Source organism: Aptenodytes patagonicus, chromosome 14 (assembly GCF_965638725.1).
Source record: "Aptenodytes patagonicus chromosome 14, bAptPat1.pri.cur, whole genome shotgun sequence".
Lineage (NCBI taxonomy): Eukaryota > Metazoa > Chordata > Aves > Sphenisciformes > Spheniscidae > Aptenodytes > Aptenodytes patagonicus.
The window spans coordinates 17,394,836-17,422,700 of NC_134962.1; the positions used below are offsets into that span (position 1 = coordinate 17,394,836).

Genomic DNA, 27,865 nt, shown 5'->3' on the forward strand with positions numbered 1-27,865 from the left:
CGCGGGCGGCGGGCCCGGCTGGAGAGCGGGGGCATGGCGGCGCGGAGCCAGGCCTCCCTGCGGCGCCGGCTGCAGAGCTCGCAGGAGGCGCAGCACCGCCAAGCGGTGCTGGTGCGGAAGCTGCAGGCGAAGGTGAGGAGCGGGGGCGCCTGCCCGGGGGGAGCTGCCCGGGGCCGGGCCGCGGTGGCGGGGCCGGGCCGCCCGCGCCGCGCGGAGAGGGGACTCGGCGGCGGAGATCTCGGGGGGCGAACGCGCGGCCCCAACGGGGCCCTCCCCGGAGCTGCTGCGGGCGGGACGGCGCCGAGCCCGGAGCTCGGGGGAGGCGCCGGGGGCCGCCCGGCTCCGCCCGGCCCGGCCCGGCCCGGCCCGGCCCGGCGTGCTGGGCGCCTCGCCCTGCCGCTGTCACCCCCCCGAGCCTCTCGTTGGGTCTTTTTCGCACTTGGGTAAAGATGCCTGGCTTGCAAACGCCTTTGTTTGGCCCCGTTAGCAGGGGGCTGTCCCAGAGGTAGGGCTCGAGCCGGCGGGGGTGGTTTTGGGCGGCCCCGGGCAGAGGCAGGCAGCTCTGAGCAGTGGCTGAGCAGGACTGTGGTCAGAACTAACTTCACCTGCTCAATATTGAAAAGCGATTTTGAAAAGTCATTTCTCTAGCTGCAGGGACCCACTGGGCTTTTAGCCCGTTGGAAATACTCATTTGGGGTACGTGGTGGCCATAGGCCGGGCATGGCTGGCTAAGTCTGTCTCATCATTCTGCTTGCCATCGCTGTCTTAGGATGAGCAGATAGTACTATGTGTGAAAGAAACCCTGTCTCACTTTCTTTAATACTAGGGAAAGTGAAGCTTCCCTATACCGTAAGGACTTCTTGTGGACTGTATCAGCAGCACTGTGAAATGTACTGTGCTTGGGCTGTAAAGACTTAGAGAAAAGCTAATGCAGGAGGAGCCGAGCCTCTTACAAGCTGCATTGGCTCATCTTCATTCTGTCTGTCCATCTAGGTGCTGCAGTACCGGACTTGGTGTCGAGAGTTGGAGCAGCAAGTGGAAGCAGGAGGGGTGAGTGTGTGCGGGTTGCTACCTAAAGACAGTGTATGTAGCATTCGTTAACGCAGACAAAGAAAAGCTCCCCAAAGCAATGACAGAGGAAGACAAGATTTTGCTACCTGAGGGTAGCATATATCTTTATGGGAAAGGTGGTACGACACTGCAAAGACACCACTGCAAGGACACATATATATAATCACAAAGCAAATACAATAACCAACAACCTTTCAGCTCACAGTCCTATACTCAGTCCTACATACCACCTTTAAAGAAGCGCTGTAAGTTTGCCCGTCCGTGTTTTGTCCGGTTGCCATTCTTAGAGCAGCCAGGAGTCCCAGAAATGCCAGTCCAGACAACGCTATCAAGAAGGATTTCAGTTTTGTGAAAGAGTGCTTTATTGCTGGAGTAACATTTTGTCCTAGGTCTCAGGAGAGGGCTGTACTGCCTGTTACATTATATGGCTGTCTCCGAAAAAGAATCGGTTGAAACGTAGCATTTTGGAAGGCAAGAATGCTGGCGTTCAACATACAGAGCTGGCTCTGTGCTTTTCTTTCTGCTTCACGGCTAAAGTAGACCTAGGAAACGAAGGGCAGGAGAGCATTCCCAGGCTCCAAGTCGAAGTGAGCGCTTGCGGTCATGAGCCTAGGATACCTAGGTGTGAGAGTGCAACAGTGGGAGACTGAGGAGAGCTGCTCACATTGAGTAACACCCTTCCCCTCCCTTCCTCTCCCTAGTCACGACACTGTTGTGCCTGGAAGAAGCCACGAGCTCCTGAGATACCCAACAAATGGAGGGGAAAGCGATGGATGCTAACAGTAGTGAAGGGAACACAAGAATTTGACTAAACATTTCCTTTCTTCTTAAGGGATCCCTTCCAGGCAGGTGGGAAGCCACAGAAGACCACAGCCTGGAGAAAGCACTGCTTCAGGTGGAAGAGGAGCAGCAAAGGTACCCGGAAGAAGCGTTCCCTCGTACTTGGTATCCTGGATGCTCATGGAAGTGAGGGAGAACCTGTCAGTGCTACCTAGCCTCCCCGAGGGAAGCGGCTGGCCAAGCTGCTTTGAAAGGAGAGAGGTCCACAATCTGTTTTCTGTGGTGCAGTAATAGTGTTGTGTGCTGAATGGCTCTGTTTTGAGCGGGGGGTTATTCCGGGTGACCTCCAACGGTCCCTTTCCAGCCTAAATTATTCCGTGGCTCAGTAGGTGAGCGACTCAGGACAATGCTAGAGAAAGGTGACGCATCCGGAGATCAGCAGCAGGAAGGGGAGGCAAGACGTTCACTGTGGGCATCATCAGCGTTGACGAGGAAGGGGAAACCAAAATTGTAGATGGAAGTTGAAGGCTTAAAGCAAAGAGAAGCAAATGAGTTTGCCATGACAGAGAGATCTTAGTTAATCCTAGAAAGCACTTCTACTGCCTCTCAGTTTGACAACAAAGTCAGTGTTGAGGGAGCTGGAAAATCACGGGGATGCTGCTTGTGGATAGCAGTTGTTCAGTGACCTGATTGCTGTTTCTCCCTTTCCAAGGTGTGAGAATCTGGCAGAAGTGAACGCTCTCCTGCGGGAGCACCTCGATAGAGCGAATGAGGTTAATTCAGCTCTTAAAGAAGATGTTGGAAAGCTGACGGCGGACTGGATGAGGGCCCGTCAGGAGCTGGAATTGAAGGAGAGTGAATGGCGCAACGAACGTGAGGTAGGGATAGGCTACAGGAACGTCAGATGTGCTGCCAGGGTGGAGTGAGAATGCATTTTATTTCTGGCACAGAGAACTTGCTGTGTGAAGTTGTGGCTCTGTTGAGGATGTATTGGTGTTGACGGGCAGAAGGCAGTGGTGTGAGATGGAGGAGTGTCAGCAAATTGTGGTGATGGAAGATGCCCACCTGCTGTGACCATACTGCTCGGTCTTAAAGGCAAACGCTTGCTGTTGCTGGGCACTGCAGGGCAGTCACACAGGACCGCTCATCTTTTTAATAGTTCTTAAATCTCCGTCTAGAGCAGTGGAGACCGGAGAGGTCTGTGTGTTTTCGGATTCAGAGTAGCCAACCGAAGAACAAGACAGGCCTCCCTTACCAGCGGCCTGCTGTAAGCAAATCTGACACTGGTCTTGGAGGGGCTTGTTTTTGTCTTCCTCCACCAAGACTGTTAGACACCTCTGCAAGGCGAGGGGATGAATCATGATCAGTTTGCTCTGCTGATATCCACTCCTGCAGGAGAAGCGTGGATGTTCCCTTCTTCGAAGTCAGGTGGCAGGTCTACTGAGGATGCTTCTGTGGTGCCTCTTCAGCCCTTGATGCCCCTGTTGCAATAGTTATTAAAGGAGACCTGGTGACGGTGGTTGTACTCTCTCCTATCTGAAAGACTTGTACAGTGACAGTGAAGGCTCAGTTGGCATTTCTTTCTGTCTTTGCATGTTTAGCTTTATGACAACTGCTTGAGGGGTGAACATAACCGTCTACTCAGCCTGTGGCGTCAGGTGGTAACCTTCCGCCATCATTTCCTGGGAATGAAGACTGCCACTGACCGGTGAGTAGAAGTTAAGGCTAGATGTCTTGCAGACAAAAGTGTAGCTTCCCTTCACACCCGCTTTTTGAGCCTCGATGTTACGTTAGTTGCGGCTAACGGTATGATTTCTCCTTTGACAGTCTGAAGCAATGCCGTTAAGCATGCTTTAGGCTATTTTCAGAATCATTTTGTTTGATGCTGGTTTTCAGATAAAACTGTGGGGCTTGGGCTATAATCAATGCAGGGGCCCTAAACAGATGAACTTGACTATGGTGATGTTTGGGCGTATTGACACAGACACGGGCATATATGGAGACATTGGAAGCGACTCACCAAAGCTATGCGTGCAGCGTGTAGAGCAGTCCATTTAAAAGAATGACTGAAATCTGCCTTAAGTCTCACGGAGTTTCTTTTCCCACTGCTCCTGATGGGAAGATCACTCCTGAATATATCTATTATTTTTCTTCTCATTTCCAGCTTACATTTATTCTGGTCAGTTTGTATCCGCTTATTCCTGTACCAGCATCGTTGAGAGAAAGAATCGCTCCTCCACCCTGTTACTGCGTTTATCCAATTTATTTTGCTTCGTTTGATACCTCTTTTTGTGATTGTTTTCTTGTTCTTGGGCTCTCTGAGGTTCCTTTCTCACAGTTGCCTTCTACACAAGCAAAAATAGTGTAGCCTTAATAGTACCTTCTTCTGGTGTCAGCTTGCAATTTCAAACTCTGGGTTACTGTCAGCCGTTTACCTTATTTGATTATAAGCTTTCCTTAATGTGAGAGTGTGCCTGACCTACTATTTAATTCTTGTATTGTTTGTGGGTTTTGTTACAACATTCTAGGCTTATTCTTACACCACCTTCCTGAAACGTTTATTATGTAGCTATTGTCACGAGCCTCTTAGCAGTGCAAGTGCTGATAATAATGGGTCGCTTAGGGCTGATCCCTTAGGTGTAAAAGCCGGGGACCTTGGTAAAATTCCTTACATCTGTTAATGATAATTAGAGTATGTTGATAAGAGAGAGCAGGAGCAACAATTAGTAAGAGTAATTAGAGGACCTTGAAGCCTTCTGGCTGTGCCATACATGTCTTCTTATCTCTGAGGAGAAAACAGGCTCATTCCTCAGCTACCCAGTAGACTCATTGCTCAACTGTCAAGATGAGTCCTGATCCCAAAGTGTCAGATGAATGACAAAGATGTCATCTTTCCTGCCAGCTTTTACTGTTGCGCAATTACGTGCTTCAGAAGTGAGTCAGCTGATAAAGATGGTGGTGTGAAGATTAGCTCTCTCTTTATTCTTCTTCAGAGATTTGTCAGAGCTGAAGGCAGAGCAAATGAGGCTTTCTGGAGCTATACTTGTAAACTGCTCCCGTCTAAACTCTGGCATACACCTCTGGGAGTCCATCGCTCTGGGCAGACCTGTCCTGAAGGATCAGGCACAGCAGCAAGCGGAACAGGAAATAAGCCAGAAGACTCAGGAAGTGATGTGCTTACAAGTCAGGGGGGACCTGGAGAAGAAGGAGCTTCAGGACAGGTAAAGGTGTTTTAAACTTTGCTGTTACCAACAACGTCTTTTGTGGCTGCTTCCTGGATTCTTAGATGGGCTGTGTTCACATTTAAAGCACACCCATTCTGCACAGCCCTGTTTCTGTCCCCAGTCAAACCACTGCCTTCAACAGAAAGGGTAGAAAAAACCGTCTGACTGACTGAGTAAGACAAGACTGGAAAAGAGATTGCATATTACAATGTTTTTGCTGTTAACTGGTTCTCGGTGAGAAATTAAGACCAGTATAAAGGGAGCTCTGTCTCTTGTACAGCCCTTTTGCTATCCAGAACTGTGCTAAAGGGAGTTGGGAGGAATTTGCCCAGGGCCATCATAAGCAATGTAGCACCTCTGTACTGACAAGTCCTCCTTGCAAGACTGAGTGCGGAAGGCCTTTGGGGCAAGAAGTGCCATTTTGCAGCATCAGGCTTTTTAACCTGTAGAGATGAACGCTGCCTTTGCTGTATTTTCTGGGTTGAACTTTCTCTGCTATGCTTCTGGGAGCTGCGTAGCTCTTTAACAGGTGATGGTGTGCAATGCTTTTGGAATGGCACGTGGACCTTCTCTTCTCAGGGTGATGGAGCTCTCGGCCTTGCTTGTACAGCCTCAGAAGCAGAACGAGGAGAAGGAGAAGACCGTGAAAACGCTTAACGACACTGTCGAGATTCTAGTATGTTTTACCTTTACCTGGGAGATAGCCCAGTGTTTGCTCTCCAGCCTTAGCACAAAGAGGTGTGGCTTGCTCAAGAGAAGGAGCGGTAAAGATGCTAGCTGTATGGGAACATCGGGCGCACTGCCAAAATATTCCCTGTGTGTTTGGCACACGTGGAGTCAGTCCAGGTGCAGGCAGTGGCAGGGGAGCTGCAGACAATTCAGGTGTCTTCCTCAGGGGGGTTGCACCAATGCAACCAATTCTGCCTGTGACTTTAAGTCTCTCGGGATCAAGGTTCCTTGGAATGGACGGCTTCATAGCAGCCTATAAAAACTAGCTGTTGGTCTTTCTCTTCTTAGTTTTAGCAAAGAAGAAATTGAATAGATATGGGAAGGAATACACTGGAATCACCAGGGCTGAGGCTTATCGGCGTGACAATGCTACTGAGGATGGGAATGCTACAGAGGGGAGCAGCTCTTCCCTGCCCACCCTTTCCTTATTCTGTTCTCAGGAAGCAAGTTGGTTAGAGAAAGAATATGAAGCTGCATTGACTACGAGAGCCAAAGAAGAGAATCTTTCCCTCCAGAAGCTGATAAAAGACATAACTGAGGTGAGTACAGAGTTGGGACCACATCCCCGTAAATTTGACTTAAAAGTACTTGAGGAAGGCAACAGACTAACCCAGGGAACAGATAGAGATGTTGATTACTGTCTATGTTAACTGCTACTGGCTGTCTAATTTTTATACCACTTTTCTGACATAAAACCTGTTATAACTTCCGAGTTGGCTGTCCTGTGACACTTCAGCTGAGTCGCTAGAACTTTCAGTGCCTTTGCCTTCGGCGTCCCGCTAAGGTCTCTCTTGGACTGTGCTTTCTGAGTTGGCTACGTGACATTTGTATTCCAGTGTTGCTTGGAGGCTTCCCGCACCCTCCTTGAGCAATGACGCTGTTGTTCTTCAGATTTTTATAAAAGGTCACTGACTCAATCGATGCACTTGCCAGCTCTGCTCCTTCACTCTACATTCACTGACCCCAGAATCGCAACTGGTCTAAGTGTTTAGGGGTAGCTTTAACTTAGTCCTAAACTTCGCTCTGTGGAGGGGGGCTTAGTCGTCAGATCTTTTACGCAGCCTCTCACAAAGTCAGTTCTTTCCCCTTAGTTAGTCATTTTTATCCTCTTGTGCTACTGCTCAGAGTAATTATAAACATTAGCTTTTTCACTGCTGTTTTCCAGTAGTCATCAGCTTCCTTCTTCCCTGGGCAGCGTTACTGTTTCCTTTCATTGCTGTTTCCCGTGTTGATCTGGTGCTTGTGTATGTGGCTCTAACAAGCTGACGGAGACCAAAATCATTCCTGAGAGCTTCAAGAAACTGAGCGTTCAGGCAGCCTCCAGCCACTTCACACTTGTTTCTTCGTGTTTATAGTAGCTGTATTCAGAAACCCAACCCCTGGAGTACTTGTGGCCACGGGGACAAAACTTCTTTGTTGACTGAAGAAATGAGAGAATTGAGTTTTTAACGACTCCAGGGTGAAGTGGGGGGAAAAGGAGAAATAGATAAAGAAAACCAAGAGTAACAGCTTGATGTGGGCTTTCAGGTGGTGTTAGATGACAGTGACAGCACGGTCAGCATTATCTGCACTGACAGTTCCCAGCATGCAGAGTCCAGCAACGTCCTCCCTTGTCTGAGCTCCGTTGATGCAGAGCATGCCTTTGTATTGGTTCAGGAAGCACTGGCAAGGAGGCGAGGAGCAAGGCAGGTGAGAATTTCTGCTTGTCTTCACCACTGGCCACAGGCTCAGCTGCTAATGCCTCACTTAGCTTGAAACCTTTCCGTTTCCTTAGCCAGTTTCTTTCTAGCCTTCCCACTCTTGGTACCGTATTGCCTTGCCAGTCTCGCCAGCTCTGTGTCCTAGTGCTTTTCTCTCCTTGATCCCCACCCCCTCATCACAGCTTTTGCCTTCAGGTGAGCTGTCTCTCTGCTTGCTTCTTCTCCCAGCTACCTGGAGCCATCTTCCCTGCTTCTTATTGCTTGTTTGTGCTCTTTCCCTGCCCATTCCTTGCAGGCCCTAAAAGAAGAGCTTTCGGCCAGGCAGGACTCTATCAATTTCCTGCAGCACCAGCACAGGCAGCAGGAAGAGCAGTGCAGGAAGCTGCAGCAAAGGCTTGAGCAACTGGAGGAGGAATGCAAGACGTCCAGCAGCCACCGGCAGCACCTCCACTCTCTGGTAGAAGCACTCAGAAGGTGAGTGTTTCCTCCTTCTCCTGCGTTCTAGAGGCAATCTGCTTCCAGTTCTGGGAGTTCAGCGGCGTTATGGGCAAAGAACTCGCCTGCCCTACCACGTGTATGCCTCTGTTGGGCACTTTAGCATCCTCCTGTCGCTGCTTTTCATGCTCTGTTGTGAATCCTAAGGCTGTCTTGGCGATACAGAGCGGTGTTGGAATACAGGACGCCTCCCTCTCAACATGCTGCATCTGTGAATTCCGTTCTTTCCTAGCCGCCGCTTCTCACTGAACGAAGGCAAAAGCCTGCTTTCCTTTCTCTTTCCCTCTTCAGTTGCCTTGTGAGGGGAAGAGCAAGTTCTTCTTTACCGTGCTCCCCACAACTCCATCCTGGAATGACGAAAATGGGGCCCGTGACTCTTCAGGCCTCTTCATTCTTCTAACTGAGCCTTGTCTCTGCAGTGACTGTGCAAACCTCGAGAAAACCAGGGAAGAGCTACAGCACCAGCTTGAAGTAACGGAGCAAGAAGCCTCGCGTCTGCGTCAAAGTAACACTGAACTGCAGCTGAAGGAAGATTCGGCGCAGGGGGAGAAGGTGGAGCAGCAACGGACGATGGAGAGAGCGCGTCGTGACCAGGAGCTCCTGTGAGCGTTAAAGCTTTCTCTGGGCAGGGGTGGGCGTTGCTGGACTTTAGGAGGCCCACTGTAAAAGAATGAATTCTGCATGCTCATCATTTGTAGCATAGAAAGGTGAAGGGAGCACGTGGGCAGGTCTGGCTACCTACTGACCTACAGCATAGCTGCCTCCTTGTACTTTCTTTATGACCCTTTAAAAAAAGCATTCCAAACCCGACCGGAGTAGTTGATGACAGGCATAAGCGGAAACAAGAGAGGTTTGGACTGGATTTCAGGAGAACAAAAAATTGAACCATGAAGGCAATCATGCAGCAGAACAGGTTGCTCAGAGAGGTTGTGCAGATTCCATCCCTGGAAATTTGGAAGACCCAACTGGATAGAGCCTTGAGCAACCTGGACTGATCCCACAGCCGACCCCAGCTGCTTTGAGCTGAAGACTGGGCTAGAGGCGTCCTGGGGTCCCTGCCAGCCTGAATCATCCTGTGATCCTATGGTTATTGCATTGGAAATTCACGCACATCTCCTCCCCCAGTAGATTGCAGGCTCTGTCATTGTTTCGCTGCTGAAGGCAAGAGCAATTGTGGGAATATTAATCTGGACTTAAAAAGTCTGTCTTACCCAAAGAACAACTTTGGAAAGTCTTGTATCCGATGTACCAAAAAGGAGAGAGAGAACCATCAGGCAGGAAGCCGTTCAGTTGAGAGTACCTGAACTTTTTGGAAACGTTCTGTGATTTCTGGAAGCTTGTTTCACTTTCTCAATGACGAATGTTTCACCTGCATCAATGACAGAGAGTGATGCAGCTCTAGTCAGGAAATTGCAGCATTCTTTAGGTGTAAATAGAAAGCTGTTGGAAATCATTCTAACTGTCATATCTGGGACATAGTATGTGCTCTTGGTTTTGGAAATGAGAATGTTTTTACATTAAAAGCTTGTTTGTCTTTCCCCTTCTCATAGACTGAAGGACTTGGCTGCACTTGAAGGAAAACATTCACTATTACAGAGTGAGTTGGTAGCCGCGAGAGAGACACTGGAGGAATCGCACCTTCAGAGGGATCTGCTGAAGCAAGAGAAACATGAGCTTGCCATGGCACTGGAGAAGGTGTGGTCACCTTATTCCTAGGTAGCACCTGTGGGAGAGGGAGTTGTGATAGCAGGACCACCACAGATGCTGTTTCTGGCAGTAGAAGACAGGGAAAATGTTGTCCTCCTTCTTGGAAAATGGTGATCAGACCACACAGGCTCTTTGGGGTAGTTAGTCCCCACGTGCTTACTGGGAGCGCGGAACTGGGAGTATGTCAGAGACACACAGGGGATGTGGAGTTGCTGCTTGAAGTCAGGGGTTTTCCTGCCTTTGTTGTCATGCTGTTCTTTTGTCTCTCCAGGCAGAGCGGTCGGTAGCAGAGTTGACAGGGGCTCAGAATAAGCTGAGTGCTGAAATAGCTGAACTACGTGTTGCAACAGCGAACACGAGCGGTATCAATGAAGCTCTTGCACTGGATAAAGCGCAACTGAACAAACTTGTGCTGCAGGTGAGCAGAGTTGCCAAAGATCTTGCCAGGTGTTCGTCTCCAGCTGCTGCTTCTGCTCAGGCTTCTTGCCTTCCGACAGTATGACTGACTGAGTATGGAAATGTTGGTCTTTTTCCTGTCCGAGCCAAACCTTCTTCATAGTAACTCTTACTGTATTTTATTTCCTCTGTGCCTCTGTGATTGTAGCTGGAGCAAGAGAATGAAGTTCTGTCAGGAAAAGTGGACGGGATGGAGAGAGCAAAGATCTCTGACCAGGAGAAGCTGAACTTGTGTAGAAGAACAAATGAAGAGCTCTGTGCCGAGAAAGCCCACCTGGAGCAGCTGCTGAAGAAAGCAGAGGAGCAACAGGAGGGGCTGCGGGTACAGCTGACGGTACTGGCAGAGGAGAAGGAAGAAACCCAAGAGAAACTCAGTCAGGTGAGACCAAAACCGTGGTGCTTCTGGGTGGGCATTTGGCTGCTTGGCTCAGTGAAGCTGTTATCTGTTGGATTCTGCAGTGTTTTTGTCAAGGAGACGCTTGGTAGTGCTGGAGGTCAGAAGGCTTTGTTTGCTTCTTTTTGGAAACGTGTTGATGGCCTTCAGAGCTGTTCTGCAATTCTCCGAGCTGTCCTCTGCTTCTACAGATTCTTTTGATCCACCTGTCTGTGTTGGTCTCTTTTTTGGCTTTTGATAAGCTGCAGAGAGATGATTGTGTTGCCCGTGAATCTGAGCGGGGCTACTGCTCTCACATGTGGCAAAAGAAACAAACTGTGTAGCTCTGAATCCTTTTTCTGAGGCAAGAACAGGGCTGCATGTTTCTATTTATGCTTTTTGTTGTGAAGTCTGCAACTTTCAAAACTCCCATTTGTTTGAGCCTAGAGAGCGGGACAAAGCTGCAAGTCAGTGTCTGCTGTCTTGTATTGCTAAGAATGGGAATGACATCTTGAAATTGTTGAAATTGTATTTTAAGACATACATGCAACTTTGTGGCTGGAAAGCTGCCTGGGGGAAAAGACCTGGGGGTGTTGGTCAACAGCCGGCTGACTATGAGCCGGTAGTGTGCCCAGGTGGCCAAGAAGGCCAATGGCATCCTGGCTTGGATCAGAAATAGCGTGGCCAGCAGGACTAGGGAAGTGATCGTCCCCGTGTACGCGGGGCGCTGGTGAGGCCGCACCTCGAATACTGTGTTCAGTTTTGGGTCCCTCACTGCAAGAAAGACATTGAGGTCTGGAGCGTGTCCAGAGAAGGGCAACGAAGCTGGTGAAGGGTCTAGAGCACAAGTCTTCTGAGGAGCGGCTGAGGGCACTGGGGTTGTTTAGCCTGGAGAAAAGGAGGCTCAGGGGAGACCTTATCGCTCTCTACAACTACCTGAAAGGAGGTTGTAGCGAGGTGGGGGTCGGTCTCTTCTCCCAAGTAACAAGCGACAGGACGAGAGGCAATGGCCTCAAGTTGCGCCAGGGGAGGTTTAGACTGGATATTCGGAAATATTTCTTCACCGAAAGGCTTATCAAGCGTTGGAACAGGCTGCCCAGGGAAGTGGTTGAGTCCCCATCCCTGGAGGTATTTAAAAGACATGTAGATGTGGCGCTTAGGGACATGGTTTAGTGGTGGACTTGGCAGTGTTAGGTTTACGGTTGGACTCGATGATCTTAAAGGTCTTTTCCAACCTAGACGATTCTATGATTCTATGAATTGTTAGAGCCTCTTTAGGCTTTGAGGAAGAAGATGAGAAATAGGTGATCGCGCAAGACTCTTCACGCTGGACTAACTGATTTCGGTACCCTGGCAAAAGAGCTGGGGAGGATCATGTCACTGTAGGAGACTAGGGAGTTTGTCATCATTTAAATGTCAGTTTCATAATGTACAATCTTGGGTATTATGGGATAACTTTGAGAGAATTGTTTGTTTCTGATGGTCTGTTCTCTGTTAGATAGTCTTAGTTTTGGAGTACGTGGTATGTTTGGCAAATGCACAGCAGAGGTGTTATACTGAAGAAAGGAGCTAAAAAATCATGGTTAATCTTCAAGCTTGAATACCAGCAAGGTATATTAGACACCTTCTTTGTGTAAGACAAGTAAACAGTATTGTTGACATGAACTACTGTACAAACAGAGTCTACCATCTCTCTGGCCACGTCAGCCAGACTTTCATAAATCACTAAATGACACTGCTGACCGCAAGGGCTGTTTCCCTGCCAAGCGTCACCTCATTGCATCCAACTGCTTTACACGCTGCAGTAGGTGACACTTTGATCTTTTTTTTTCTAGAAGGAGAAACCATGTGTGTTTTCACTTTCTTCAGCGAGCAAAGTTGCTTTTGCTCAGCCTTTCCTGAAAATTTCCAGCACTGGAATAGATTCTAATAGAGTTTTAGTTTGCAAGGTTCTGGAGTTCTGGAAAAGGCAGTATTTTTGCATGAAAACACGTAGTCCGGGGTATGTACGTTTGTCGTGAAGGAGCTGTCTGGTCCCAGGCAACCCAGTATGGCCTTACTCATCACTGTCAAGTTAACAGTGCCAGTGCCTTTTGGCAGCCCAGGGTATTAGCGCGGTATACAGCAGGTGCTCTTAAGCTTTCAGCCCACAGTACAGGAGCTCTTTCTCCTCGAGCTGATTCAGAAGTGGCACTGGCTGGCTCTGCAGAGAACTCCAGAGAAAGGCCTCTAACTGTATTTTGTCCCGCTTTCAGGTTTACCGCCAGCAAGAGTCGGCTAGCAGTGGTCTGGAGCAGTTGCGCCAGGAGTCCTCTCGCCAAGGGCATGCACTGGCCAAGGTGTCCAAAGAGAAGGAATTGCTGGTGCGTGAGAAGGCTGCCCTAGAGGTGCGACTGGCAGCCATGGAGCAGGACAGACGAGGCCTTTCAGAGCAGCTGGCAGAGGCCAGGTAAAGGCAGGGAGGACACCCTAGGCAGGACCTTATTCAATGTCTGTAGTTATAAAGGTGGTAATCGTTGCATGAGGATTTATTGCATCCTGTGTGCTTTTCAGATGTTTTCACCTTCCATGGACAGAAAATGGAAGAATCTCGAGGGGGAAAAAAAAAAGTATACCTTGATTTGAATGTTATTTTTCTGACAGGTAAAGCTAGCAAAGCTCTCCTGAGCCTTGCGCTCATGTTTATGCCCCGTTGCACATTCCTGTGTGAAGTCCAAAGCCAGCCAACTTGGCTCTGAATTGAGTAATCGTTAAACCATGCAGATGTTTCCTGAAACCTGAAGTTTCTCCCTGGTTTTGGTTTCTTGTTCTGCATTTGAACATAGATCTTTCCTTGTCAAGAGGTTTGACATGGGATCGTCAGAATTCAAGGCTATTACATACGGACGTTGTGAGGAGGACACTGCCATTTAGGGTGAAGCTCGAGGCTCACGCTGAAAATCTCGAGGGCCTTCTGTTTCTAAGCTAACTCTTGTTAAGTGTGGTGCAGGACCTCGAGTTGGTTACACCAGCAGCAGGGAAACCTCTTGTGAATTCTCGACAGTCTTCGGGGATTCTTGCCCATCACTGATGTCTGGGTCCTGTACTCCTCACCACGTGTCGTTTAGAGACAGATGCCATGGCGAAGTTATACAGGGAAGGAACAAGATTCTCTGCTTCTGCTGTATCAGGTTTCTAAGACCAAATGTGACAAGTTCTGCTTTTCCAAAAAGAAGAAAAAAAGCATCGAGACGTTTGTCCTCCTCTTAGGTGTTTTTTAGAAGACTCCTGAACTTGCAGAGCTGTACAAATGATGTTTCACAGATTGTTTGGCATGCTTCTTGACTTTTACACTTTACCACTCCAGAGTATGTTGTTAGCGAGGCTGATAAACACCATTTTGACTCAGTGTGTTTCCTGAGAGCTGCTGCTTCTTCTGAGCTCCAGCTTCTCTTATTTGATCCAGCTGAATTATGTTTGGTCAATTACTGGGCTGTTATTAAGTGATTAGATGTTCAGTTCCTTTTTTTTTTAGAAAAAAGAGGGATCAATTATTTTGTTAGAAAGAGATAAACTAGTTATGAAGAACCTTTGGCAATAGATAACGAAAAAATCAGCAACTATTCTTGCCAGATGTTGTTCTCAAGAGCCTTTTGTTGTCACGGTTTTGGACTCTACCTTTTCTGTTCTGTTTTAGAGACTGACTTCTATTTGTCCTTAAAACGGGGCACATTTACCTTGGACTGCCAGAGATGGGCGTAATCAGAAATAGTGCTTGTTCTCCTTCTTGCAGATAGAGCCTCCATTGTCCATCAAAGCAGGGAAATCCTTCTGTTGTGGGTTTTATTGTTGTACCACTCAGGTGCCCCTTTACCTTGAAGGATGTTATCCTGGTTGCATGCCTGTACTCGGGAGGCAGCGCTGTGTATTGTAGGAACGTGGCACACAGGACGCTGTGTTAGGTCAGGGAGGTAACTGCAGCTCCTGGTTCCAGAATCCTGTGTGTCATACGCACCAGTTGGTTGAAGTCTATGGATGTAACAATTTGCATCTGCAGTACTACAACTTCCCTTTTAAAGAGCGACAAGTCATTTGGGCTACTGCTTACTTAGTTAGCAACGCTTAAACAAAGGGAGCAAGTGTTTCTCTTGAACTTCCAGCAGTTTAAACTAAAGGATACCTGTCTCTCCCTTCATATAGTTCCTGTTCAGATAAAATCTCGTTCTGATTTCTTCCAAATGCTGCTACAAGCATGAGACTTTACCCTCTCATCTGATGTATTTCTGGAGTCCCTTTTAAATATAGGGAGTCTGGAAAATTACCTACCTATACCTACAGTATGAACAGCACTAAAAAGTCACGAGTCAGCCGGGGAAATACTCTTGTTCTGTCCCCCTGCAGAGCAACTTGGAAGGGCTGAGGAGATAAGGGCTGTGAGCAGAGGCTGGGCTTTTCCTTGCTGGCACAGACTTTGTGGGCACAGCTACTTGTGTGTCACAGCAATTTAAGATTTGGCTGTTGAGATCAAATTCGGCTGGGCTTTCTGTGTTATGCTAGGTCATGAAGAAAGCCTGGACATTCCCTCGGAGGGGCCCGCATTGCTATTTTAAACGGTAGAAATATGTTTTCTGTATACAAGTTTCCGTGCAACCCATTTTCCGTACTCAGGTGTAGGGATCTTGAACGACTTCTTACTGGAATAACTCCCTGTGGGCGTCAGGAGCAAGAAACTCATTTCCCTCCGTATTCACAACTTGCAGGTCAGTGAAGGAGACCCTGGAATCCAGCCTGTTTGAGGCTCAGCAGCACTTATCGCAGCTGGAGATCGCCAGGAGTCAGCTTGAAATCCAACTTCACACAGTCACGCAGGCCAAGGAGGTGATACAAGGTGAGAGCCTCCTGCGCTTTGTTTCTGGTGATCCCCCTACCTAGGGAAGGTGGTATAAAAAATAGCTCTCTGTCCGCAGTGCTTCTGAGGAGTGAAGGAGATGGAGGCAGATCCCTCCTGCACTGAAATTCAAACGGCTTAAGGTCAGTAAAGTCAGAACCATTGTTTGTGTAGACTCTGAATCTTGCCATTTGTCGTGTTTGCAGGGGAAGTGAAGTGCCTTCAATGTGAGCTGGAAGCAGAGAGATCTCTCGTGAAGCAGGAACGGGAAAACATGGCGCAACAGCTCTTGCGGACAGAACAGCAGTATAACAGTACCCTCAAACTTTGCGAAACTGATCATGAAGTGGAAATAAACAAGCTCCTGCAAGACCTGGTAGGAAACAATATGCTTCTGAATTCTTCAAGCAAGCTTTGTGGGCTGACTTTAGAAGACGACTAGCCCGAGCGTGTGAAATGGCAGCAATCCTCTGTCATAGGCCACACGTTGGTAGGCCAGGCAGCAGAGCCAATGGCTCGTACTTGAAGGCACGTGAAGACCCACAGGACTATGCTGGGACAGTAAATGCAGCCACAGATGCAGTGTGGGCCTAAGACGAGTTCAACAGAAGGTTGGACGGTCCCCACCCAAAGCGTGGCAGCCAAGGGGTAGGATCTTACCAGACTCCCGTCTACCATGAAGTAGACTCCTAACATTGCTGCCAACTGCAGTCACGGAAACTTTGTTCCTTTCTTTCTGTCCTTTCACGGTTGACAGAGGTATTATCTTTGGGCTTGAAGCTTATGGAACAGGCCCCTTGTTCCTGGTACTTCAGTTCGTGGCCTGTCTTGTGACTAGGGCATCAGGGTACTGGTCTCTTCCTCACCCTGCAGTCCATCTGCACCTTTTCACTGATGAAAAGGGAGGTGAGCTTTGAAAATAGAGACTCTGAGAATAGATAGAAATCCTGAGGAGAGAGGTGCTAGGAAACAGGCAGCCATCAGAGAGGGGAAGGTAACATCTCCTTCTCTTCCACCTGCTGACCCTCCTTTTAAGTTCCTTGACAGGACACAATATATGGAGGGCACAAAGCCGCCACTGTGCACTGTTCAGGTCGGGGGTTGTGGGGGAGGGATGAAGCTTCACATTTTTTTGAGGAGCTTGGCTGGGACTTCATCTTGAAGTCTTTTCCTCCACTCATCAGGCAAGCGAGCGGGAAGGGCACCATTCAGAGCTGCAGGAGATGCTGGAGCAATGGGAAAAGGAGAAGGCAGAGACAGGAAGGGAGCACGAGAAGAAGCTGTTTGATATGAAGCAGAAAGTTGCTACCGTGCACGCTCAACAAGAAGAGGAACGAACCAGAGTCGAAAACGCCAAGCAAGAGGTAAAGGCTGTGAAAGGAGAATTTGTGTGGTTCTTTGCAAAGCTAGAGCTGTGGGAGATGACTGGATATCGGGCTGTGTGGAGCATGCCCTACATGTTTTCTACATTGAATTTGGTGAGGTGAAAGGCGTGCAGGGCTACCTTTGGGACTAGGAATGAGACCTCTCATAGGAAGCCAGGCAGAAATGTCACCTTTCATTTTAGATTTTTGTGCTGCTATTGTATTCTGGTTTTTCTAAGAGTTACCTCAGAGTATCTTCACTGTTCTCTTAACGGTCTTCTTTTGACGTTTACTGATACGTGTTTATAGCCTTAACTCCATTAAAGACCAAACTGAGTTTGTAGGACTGAATCCCCATGAGGATGGGCTTTTTGTTTGGGGAGGACGGGGAGGGGCGCAGCAGGATTGTTGACAAAAGAAAAATCTTTTTAAAGACTCCTCTGAAATATTTCTGGGCAGTAAAACAGAGGTGTCTTCCGGGCTGTGTTTTAAGTCACTTGCTGGTAAGCTATTTTGTGCCCAGGTCTCCTGTGCCAGAGCAACCCTGCGATACGCTGAGAGTCCTCCTTGTGTCCTACCCAAAGTCCTCTTTATGGAGGCTGCCTAGGGACAGCAGTACCCCCAGCTGTGTCTACAGGTATTGAAATGACAGGGCGGCGCTCAGAGATGACAGTGTGTCCCTGTACTGTCAGTACTTCTTTGGTAAAGTCTACTGAATACCTTAAAACCGAAGTAATTTTCACCAAACCTCACTCAGAGTACATGAGTTTTCTGAAAGAGCTGCTAGCTTCAGCCCTCTGGCAGCCTTGTGTTTTCTCTACCGCTAAGTAGGTGCAGAAGTCGCTACTGAAAGACAAACAGGACACAGCGCAGGACGAGGGATACCCTCACCAGCAAGGCGAGACACTTGAGAACTGCCACACATTCTCCTGTTAGATGACTAAGAGTTTGTTGGAGATTCAGTCGCAGATGGACCGTGGATGGACCATGTTTATACTGCCAATCTCACTTAGGAAGCTGTGTCTCCAAGTGGGCAGATAATGACCTAGGAGACCAGCAGCACAGTGCTTTGAGACCGTGTGAGCCCATGGGTCTTTGAGTCTTGCCACACAAATTTTGTATGGGAAGTTTAAACCCGTCTTCTCTTTGTTTCTGTGCAGGTCCTGCTAGAAAAGGAGCGTGAGAAGAATGCTTTATTAGAGACGCTACTCCAAACGCAGGGAGAGCTAACAGAAGCCTGCCAGCAGCTAGAGCAGCTCAGGCAGGACCTGAAAAAGCAGCAAGAGAATGGGCAGGTAAGTCGTTGACTAGTAGGGTAGGTTGAAAGAACAGGCAGTTGGCAATTGGACGTAAGCTGAGAGAGAGGCTGAGGGCCAGGTAACAGAGTGAGGGCAGTAACAAGGAAATAAAACCTAAGTCCTGGGACTGAGGAGGCAAGGACTACTGCAGGCACTGAAAGCACAGAGCCTGGTAAGCTCCAGAGATCAGCAACAGGAAGGGTGGGTTACAGTGGAACCAGAGCTGGGTAGAAAAGCAGAAAGAAGTGGCTGAATGAATGTGATTTTGAGACAGAAAGAGGAAAAAGCTGAACCCGATGGCAGGTCCCAGTAACTTGCTCTCCGTTTGTGTTTACAGAACATCACAGAAAAGCTGCAAGCAGAGCTGCAGCAAACTCGGAGTAAGATCAAGGCAGTGGAGAAGAGGCACAAGGAAGAAATCAAAACCATCAAAGAGGAAAAGAATGTTCTTCTTCAGCAGAGGGATGCTCTGCAAAAACAGGTGACTGAGACAGCAGTAGATACTCTGGTCATCAAACAGGCGGTCTCTCCCCTTCTTGCCTTTCCATTGCAGAGCAGGCTGATGGGGTAGTCCCTCTGACTGCCATCATACTGTGGTCTCCAGCTCAGCTGGTCTGAAGGAGGCTTACTGGTCAGCTGAATCTCAGCTGCTGCCCTGGCCAGATGGGCTGCTCCTTTTGCCTGTTTGCCAGCAATCATCAGAGTGGATTTCTGCTGGCCTGTTACTGCTAGCCTTGTTTTTTAAGGTGGTTTTTCAGATGAACATGGTGACGCACTTAGATTGTTAAACAAGCTGGCTGTATCCATTGTGAATCTGGTACTCTCACGATAGGGTGAAATTTAAAGTTGTCCTTTCCCTTTCCTCACAGTATATGATATGGCTGACGGCGACAAGCTGTAGTCTTTGACTGCTTTGTTATGTTTTACTTGAGGTGGAAGAGTTGACGTCTCAGCTAGCAGCCTCCGAAGGGTCTCTAAAGGAGGAGGCTATGACTCTACATCAAGAGGTGGCGTCTTTGGAAAGGAAACTCGAGAGCACTGAGAAGCAAAGAAAGGATGTCCTGGTGAGGCTGGCAGATGCTGTGAAGGGCCATTTCTTACATATTTTTTGGCCTTCTGTTAGTCATTCTAAGGAGCAACTTTTTTTTGTGGTTTAACTTTTCCAATTGCATTCTCCTGAATAAGTAGGAAAAGATGCCGTAGTCATATACGACTCAGTTACGAATCAGGGTGCTTATTTTCCTCAATTCTGAAGGTTTCTGCCCTTGAAGCTTTAGTCAAAGTAATTTTCAAACTTGTCTCTATTTACATTGCATGGTTTGGGCAATTATTTGTGTCCAAAATTTCTAAACACCTGGATCTGGAAAAAGGGGTGAGAAGACAAAGTTTGCTAATAATAGAAAGCTGTTCAACATTGCCCGTCTGAGAGCAGACAGCGGGGGGAAAAATGAGACATTTGAGAAACAAAAGTGCTGATCCAGCTAAATATGTATGTCTGCAAGGGGAAAACTAGTCCTGATTTGAAACACGGAATGACAGACTGTGACCTGACCATTACTCCTTCGAGAGGGGGACAGTGGCCTTCTAGAGGATGGCACCACGAAAATTCTACGCAGTAGAGGTCCAGGGGGGGAAGTAAATGAAACGTTGGGGTTGTTCTCAAAGAAAAAAAAGGGAAATCACATGTTGGGGTTGTTCTCTCTTCCCTTCCTAATAGAGAGAACATCATCGTGCCACTGCCTAAATCATGCTTAGTCTGGACTTGAAATCCTGGCTGCAGTTCTGGCAGCTCCTCCCCAAAAGAACACCCTAGAGCCAGCAGAGGTTCAGCGAAGGGCAAAAGGGAAGATGGGACCGGCTGAGTAAGCTGGGAAAGACGCAGCCTAAAGAGTGGCGCAGGAAAGGTCTACAACATCCTGAGAGGCAGGGAGAGAGGGGGCAGCGGTCGTTCACTCTCTTGTCCAAGAGATGAACGAGAGCCATCTGATGAAGGTAGTGAGAGCCACGCTGCAAGCAAATGACAGGAGGTGGTATATTTACAGCAGAGCAGACCTGTTGAACTCCTTGACGAAGGGTGTTGTAAATACAGCAGGTCTATATGGGGTCAGGAGGAGACTGAGAAAGTTCTCACAAGCTGGAACAGTGCTGGGGTTGGGGAGGGGAGGTATCACGTAAGTCCACCCAACTCTTAGGCTTTCTTCCCTGGGTGTGCACTTACAGGCACCGTTACATACGGGAGACTAGCCTAGACAGTTGAGCCAGTGCAGCTGTTCCTACATGGTCGGTATTTTCCCACTCCTCCATTTACAATGACTCCAAAAATCAGTTATGGACAGAGTTTGATAGATACAGTACAGTTCTCAAATCTTTTTTGAGTGACAGTAGAAAATTTACATCGAACAGGGAAACCAACTGGAGAGCTCGAATTTTCTACTAAAAGCTCCAACTTCAGCCCTTGACTGCCACTGGAGCAGGAGTTCCAATCTAGTATGACAACCAAACATATATAGATGGAATTATTGAACCTCTTCCTCCCTGTTCTGCAGCATGACCGGGACAGACTGCAAGCACTTAAAGAAAAACTGGTATGGGAGAGAAGACTCCTTCAGGAATCAGTCACAGCCTCCGAGACCCGAGCAAATACAGCAACAGATATGAATCACTGCCTTGAACAAGAACTCCAAACTACACTGTCTATCTTAAAAATTAAAAATGAGGAAGTGGAAACGCAGTGGGAGAAAATCCAGACGCTACAGAAAGAGGCAGCAGAGGTAAAAGCTTTGCAGGAGAATCTCACTCGTATGACTGCCATCCTGTCAGAGAGGGAGGGAGAAATGAAGTTATACCAGGAACAGATGAGAATGCTGGAAAAGCAGAAAGAAATGCATAAAACTACTCTCGATCAGGGTATTAAGGACATAACAGAGAAAGAACAGAAGACAGGATCCCAGCAAGAACAGATACAGGAGCTGGAGAAGCAGCAAGAAAAACAAAGGATTGCTGTAAGCAAAATGAACAAAGACCTGGAAGAGAGAGACCGGGAGATCAGATCCCAGCGAGAACAGATACGGGAGCTGGAGAAGCAGCGAGAAATGCAGAGGACTGCTGTCAGCAAGATGAGCAAGGCGCTGGAGGAGAGGGACCAGGAGATCAAATTCCAGGAGGGGAAGATAACGATTCTGGAACAACACGGTACCTCACAAGTGAGAAATCTGCTCGTGGATCTTGATCATATGAAAGGGAACTTGAAGGAGAAAAACATAGAGCTTATGTCTCTGACCCAGCAGATCCAAGAACTGGAAAAGGAGAGAGAACAGGTGAAATCTCTGCACGCAAGCCTTGAACACCTGAGGGCAGTTCTTAAGGACAGAGAGAGTGAGTGTGCTTCTCAAAGGGAGCAGTTCAGGCTCTTCCAGCAGTACAAGGATCAGCGAGAGGGGCACCTGCAAGAGCTTCATGGTAAAGTAGAAAAGATGACACTTGCTTTATCTAAAAAAGATCAAGAGCTTGAGTCACAACAAAAGCAAATCCAGGAAGCTGAAGAAGTCATGGAAATGCAGTTAAGAACTGTCCGTGACCAACTGGAGCAGACCTTAGAAACCTTGAAAGAAAAGGACAGGCTCATAGACATCCAAAAGCAACAAACACGGAACTATGAGGAAAAAACAGAAGAACGGATGAATGTCTTACAGAGAGACTTAGAACACGCTAAGGCAATACTGAAAGAAAAGGATTTCATGATTGAATCTCAGAAGGAAGTGATTGAGACCTTCCAAAACCAAGAACAGGACTCTGCACAGCAGAAGGAAATTCTGCATCATCTTCAAGTGGCACTAAAGGAACAAGAGCAAGAAATTTTATCCCTTAGAAAACAATGTGAGGCATGCAAGGAAAAGGAGGAGAAGCGTGAAGCTGAGCAAACAAATCTTCAAGCAACAAAACTGACTCTGAAAGAAAGAGAAGAAAAGATAGAGGCTCTGGAGGAGGCTATCTCTAAGCTTCAAGAGCAAAAGGAGGAGGCAGCGATGCAGACTAAAGCCATACTGCAAAAACTAGAATATGCTGAACCTTCTCGAGAAGCTAGAGATCAAGAGAGGGTGTCTTTGCAAGAGCATGCCCAGGACCTTCGAGAGCAGAAGGAGTTAGAAGGCAAGCAGGCCAAGAGCCTACAGCAGGATCTAGACGAAATGAGCCACGCAGTGAAGAACCACCGCTTGGAGTGCCTCAGGCAGACAGAGCAAATGAACACGTTCCAGCCTGGTGAAGAAAGCATGAAAGTAGCACTAACATCATGCCAGAAGCAAGTGAATCTGCTTGAGGAAGCGGTGAGGAAGAGAGATGAAGACAATGAAACTCTTCTGCAAAAACTCCAGCGCCAAGAAGAAGAACTGAAGACCTTGCAGAATCTCCAGCTTAGGCTAACCAAGAAGAATGAAGAGGTTAGACACCACAGAGAGCAAGAGAAGCTCCTGGAAGCAGCCTTGCCTGAGAGGGAACGAGAGACCAAGGCTCAAGGTGGGCAAGAAGAGTTAGAAGAGGAAATAAGAGGTCTTCGGGAAGATCTCCAGCACGTTCGGCAGACTCTGACAAAGAAGGATGCAGAGATCAAGTACCAGAGAGGCAGAGTCAGGTATTTAGAGGAGACTCTGACAGGCAGAGAACAGGAGCTTAGGAGGCAGAGTGAACTCCTGAAACAACTAACATCAGCTTTGCGATGGGAAGATGAAGGCGAGACCCTAAAGAAACAAATCCAGAAACTCCAGAACTGGGAGGCAGAGGAAGCAGAGAAGAGGAAAGTTCTCCAGGAGAGAGACCGTCTCTTGAAAAGGCAGGAGGAGCTAACCCAGCAGCTGGAAGATGAGAGGAAAGCAAAGGGGGAAGAATTGGAGCGTGTGGTGGCTATTTTGAAGCGGAATGAAAGCGGAGAAATCGAATGGAAAGAGAAGGCACAAGCACTGACTCTTGCCCTTACCAGGAGTGAAATGGCCAATGGGACTCCGAGGGAAGAAATAGCCATCCTGCAGAGTATGGTTTCAGAGAGGGACAAGGACCGGTTTCATCTTCAGGTAGGCACTGTGGCTGATCATCAGTCAACTAAAATGTCTGTGAAGGATTCTAAAGACGTTTTCCATAAAGATATGGGAATATATATTCCCATACATATATGACCTGCTTGGCCAAAGAAACCACGATTGCGGCCAGCAGGCTTGCCTGTCTTTCTAGCTCCGTCCAGAGCCCATTCACCTGCCAGAATGTTTTCTGTCAAGCCCAGAACTACTGGAAGAGCTACAGAGCTTGCCGTTAAAATTAAAGCAAGTCCAAAGGTTGGGGGTGGGTAATTGGTTCTCTCCTATCTAGGCAAGCTTAGCCAACGTCTCGCGGTTAGGATTTGGCATGGAAAGGAAAGGGCACAGTTGACCAGACTAATGCACTAAACTTAGTAGAATTTTGTAACGATGGCTGAACAGCAGCTGCACTGATGGCGCTTAGAGGATGCTTTCAGAGACGTCGATTTCTGAGGTACAGCTTTTCCGGTGTATTGAAAAGAATGGAATTCGTACCGTTGCCTGATGAGGTTAAAGGCTTCACTGCACATGCAGGATGTACTTGTGCCGCAGTCCAAAAAGCACGAAGGCAAAGTTGTGTGGATTTCTCCAAGGTGATCTGACTCGGGTACTGCTAGTGGAACAGCTGCAACAGCCTGTGCTGCAAACTTGCCTGGGACTCTGCCAATACTTTTAGCATTACGTTAGTCCACAGGCATGTAGAAACTGCTACTAATAAAATACTGTATTTATGCACTATACAGTTGTACATGACTTGAGAAATATTACTGCCAGCCTGATCAGGATGATGACGGGTATTGTGATCTGTTGATGGGAAGCAGACAAGGGCAGGGAGCATGAAAACAATGGGAGATTGCAGTTGCATCCGTATAGATCAGGTATGCAACAGCATTAGATCAGGTAATGCGCTTGCATCCGTATAGATCGGTATAGTGCTGATATCAAGACTACATTTATAGATGCTGTCAGAGAGCGCTTCAAGGAGCACTTGATGAACTCATCAAGAAACCCACGAGGGGGGAGGTGGCTCTTGACTAGGTTCAGAGCAGTGCACAGGGCTTGGTTGATAATGGGATTTTTTCAAAGAGCAGTTCTGTAATGATGATGTAACAGGTAAAGGGAATAGAGAACAAAACCTTGGCATTTTATCACTGCAGAAACGCATGCTTCACCCACATGTTGTTTGGTTGTCCGAGGACAGAGCGTAGAACTACAGATAGGAGGATATACAGTGAAGGTCAAAGAGGATGACCAAAGATGTTAGATAGCTTCCCTAAGAGCAACATGTCGATGTGGAAGTCTTCATGACGGACAAGAAATGGCTGAGAGAGAGGGAGCTGGAAATACTACAGACCTTTGTGAAAGCATGAAGTGGCTGAATAGGAAACGAATGTTTCCAGTCTCTCTCGGGAGGAGAAGAAGGGACTTGGCACTGTCCATTCCTGAGTCCGGTCACTCTCCCCGACGTGTTGGTTCTGGCCCTCCTAACCTTTATGTGGCACCAGCTCACGTAATCTCCTCTCTGAACACCCAGCAGGCTATCGCAGAAGGGGAGCAGCTATCGTGGCTCTCGGAGAAGAGACTCCTGTCGCAGCGGCTGGAATGTCTGCAGCGAGCAGTTGCAAGGCTGGAACATGAGAAGACGGAGCTGAAGCAACTCAACGCTGAGCTCAGGAGGACTCTTGAGCAGGTAAAACAGGCTCTCATTGCCTCTGCAAAGCCTCACGGTCCTCTGGAACACAACACGTTTCCACAGGCAGCCCTTCGGGGTCCTCTGTTTGTCTCCTTCCCTCTCCCACTTTCCCCTGTGGACACACACTTTTGTATTCTCTCTCTCTTCTGGCACCCCGCTGCCTTCACAAAGGCACATTCACTCCGGAACCACCCTTCTTGCCCCAGCGTCCCCGTACACACCCATTTGACTCTCTTGTGTCAGGAACTGTTTCCTCTTGCGCTTTCTCTTCCATAGTCTACATCGAGTGCTTTTTGCCGCCAACGTTCTCTGGTGCAATTAACGGTCTCTGAGCAGACATCTCCTTGCCATGACGTCCAGAGGTCCTTTTGCTCCTTGTTTGGTGGCAGGTTTCTGTGACCCTTTCTCCTGTCCAACGTGCAGGTGGAACGCGAACGGAGGAGACTGAAGAGAGATCACGGTGGTCGGTCACTGCCAGATGCATGCGGCTTTTCTCTCTCTGAGTCTGACCAGCACAAGATGCCTGCTTCTAGACAGGTGAGAACAGAATCTTACTTGGTGGGAGGAGGCTCTGGCCACACGGAGCAACGATGGCAAATCCCAGTGGCAGCAGCCCCCCAGTATAGACCTAATAGAAGTCAAATATAGACCATGGCCCTGACCAAACTGGAGGCAAAAAAAAGAAATCCTTGCATTTTCTTCACAGGAGGAGTCTCACGCTCGCTGCAGTCGATTAGCTGAGTTACAGAACCAGGTGAGGAGTAGGAAAGCTCTCATCAAAAGCCACTGTGGCTGTACTGATGGGCACAACTTTGCATGATGCCACAGCCCAAGTTTTGTTTGGCTGTCAGGAAGTGAGTACACCAGGCAGTGTCTACACCAGGTAGTACCAGTTAGACACACCTCTTGGCCACGGCCAAACAACATCATTCACCTAGGTCTAGTCTCTGACTTGCCTAAAGGGCAAGTGGGAGAAGGATTGGAGGAAATTCAGAAAACTGGCACTTGCCTGAAAGTAGAGACTATTCTAAGGATGTTCCCCTTGAGCTTACTCATCTTGTTGACTGTTTCCATTTTCCCTTGACTCCGTTAACAGTGGAGCTTGCATCATATCAGAGCTCCGGGGATCTGAGGCAGTGCCAGAGCTTATAGCCTTCAGGCAATCGTTAGTGTCATACTGCTATGCTGTGCTAATCGTGATCCCAGTATCGGACCGAGTCAGAGACCTAAGCACTGTATGGACATGGGTTTTGTCAGTGCAAGAACGTACATTCCAGCTACTGAAGCCTATTGCATCCTTTGACAGTGGTCTTGGCAGTAGCAGCAGTCGCCAGACGTCTCTTCCGTGTACTTTTATGGGTCTGGTACACCCTGGTCTCCCTGAGGAGGCGAATCTTCACAGGCGCTCAGGGCGAAATGCATATAATATTTGTATCGGTAGACTACATGATGCTTAGCTCCGGCAAGTGAGCTGAGAATACTGCTGAAGCCATCAAGGTATATCTTAAGGATGTTTTCACCAGGAAGCCTCAGTGTCCGAAGTTCTGTTGCTACAGATAACTAACTGAACCCCCTTCCCCTTGTGACTGACTGTTGCGTCTGCCTGCACCGTGGACCCACTTCAGCAGTTCAGCAGGAAAACGGAGGTGCTCTGCTCAAAGAATAGTCCTCACCTGGCTGGTTAGGGCACTCCTCTGGGCCTGGGAAACAGCAGAACTGGAACTTGATCTCCCACTTCCTGGGAGATGCTCGTAGCAGCAGCTGGCCACTTCTCCCACTCATACCTCTGGGTTACCTACCAGAGCGTGGGAGGGTTTTTCAGGCTTGCAAGCCCAGTTTCACAAAGGTGCCCTTATTATTTCAGACAGAAGGTCAGATCTGTCCCTCTCTTCAGTGGTGGTGGTCCCCAGCCTATGCACAGAGTTTGTTGTGAAGTCCCTTTGATGTCTTACTTTCCATGTGCATCTCCTCCACTCCAGAGCAGGCAGAGGGCAACATGCCAGAGCTGCTGTGGCTGCACTGCACTGCAAACCTAACAGGAGGTGAGAGCAGCTGGGTCTCTCCCACCAAAAAGCCCAGCAGGCAGAGCTCCGTGTTGTCAGGAAAGAATAGAATCTGAGGAGTTTCAAGGCCTCAGCAGTCCTGTAAGGCTCATTTCCCCCCTGGGCTTTGTTCATCAGGTTATGCTCTGCTCCTCTGTGAAATGCTCTGAAGTTAGGAAAAATGAGAGTCTGCTCCCTTTTCATGTGCTAGCTGTCACGTTTTTAAGCTGGATCGCAACAGAACAGTTCTTCAGTACCTTGTGTAACCAGTAGCCCTCCTGCTGAGGAAAAAGCACGTGGAACTAAGGTGTCGGTAGCCCGAATCTCTCTTTTGAGAAAAAGAGTTGGGTTACTAAACCCTGTAGGAACCTCTCTCCTTAATATACATGTAATGTCTCGGTGTTGTACACGTGAATGGTATGCCAGAAAGAAACTCGGAACTGTTGATAATCTGAGTTTGGTTCAGGGTGACTCTGGGAACCTGTTACTTCCCATTCCACAACGACAAAGTGTTTGTCAGGGCTGGAGTTAGCGGGTGCGTCTTCCCCGACGTCCGCAGATGGTCCTAACAGCGTGGGCTTGCCTGAGCTCGGCCTTTTGCCTCTTTCAGGTGTCCCTTCTGCAGACGCAGCTGGCACAGGAGCGAAAATACAAGCAGGACTATATTGAGTGCTGCGCCAAGACTAGCCAGGAGCTGTCAGACCTTCACCAAGAGCTGTCTTACTCCTTAGCAGCTGTGGTCAGGGAGCCCAGAGCTGCTGTTCTGGAAGCAGAGACTCGGAAGCTGGATCGGTCTCTGAACCTTCATTTCCTGTAGAGGAACAGCTGCAGCATCACGGGGCTCCTGTCTTGTGCCCTTCCCGGAAATGTATTATGTTTTGCTGTGGGAAATGGGGGCGCATTTGTTCTGTTTGCATTTGGAAGCATTTCCTAGCGGCAGTGATTTTTAAGATTTTTTTAAATAAAAGCAGTTTTGCAGGATCGCACTATTTCAGTAAGA

General features: G+C 48.3%; 1 protein-coding gene across 2 annotated transcripts; it reads left to right on the top strand.

The window, feature by feature from the left end:
• Positions 1–27,854, top strand: LOC143167044 (uncharacterized). 2 transcript variants are annotated; one of them, XM_076352052.1, is made up of 26 exons: positions 1–132; positions 994–1,050; positions 1,904–1,986; positions 2,564–2,729; positions 3,453–3,559; positions 4,845–5,072; positions 5,655–5,751; positions 6,245–6,343; positions 7,332–7,493; positions 7,800–7,978; positions 8,419–8,601; positions 9,550–9,694; positions 9,978–10,124; positions 10,311–10,541; positions 12,791–12,984; positions 15,275–15,402; positions 15,609–15,778; positions 16,587–16,766; positions 17,927–18,061; positions 18,402–18,545; positions 18,997–19,128; positions 20,611–23,130; positions 24,665–24,820; positions 25,247–25,360; positions 25,530–25,577; positions 27,476–27,854. In XM_076352052.1, exons 1-26 carry the CDS (start codon positions 34–36, stop codon positions 27,680–27,682), a joined length of 6,111 nt encoding a protein of 2,036 aa, XP_076208167.1. In that variant the 5' UTR covers positions 1–33; the 3' UTR covers positions 27,683–27,854. The 2 variants fall into 2 exon arrangements, with proteins under 2 accessions (XP_076208167.1, XP_076208168.1); XM_076352053.1 differs by lacking the exon at positions 25,530–25,577.
• Positions 27,855–27,865: the final 11 nt, after the last annotated feature.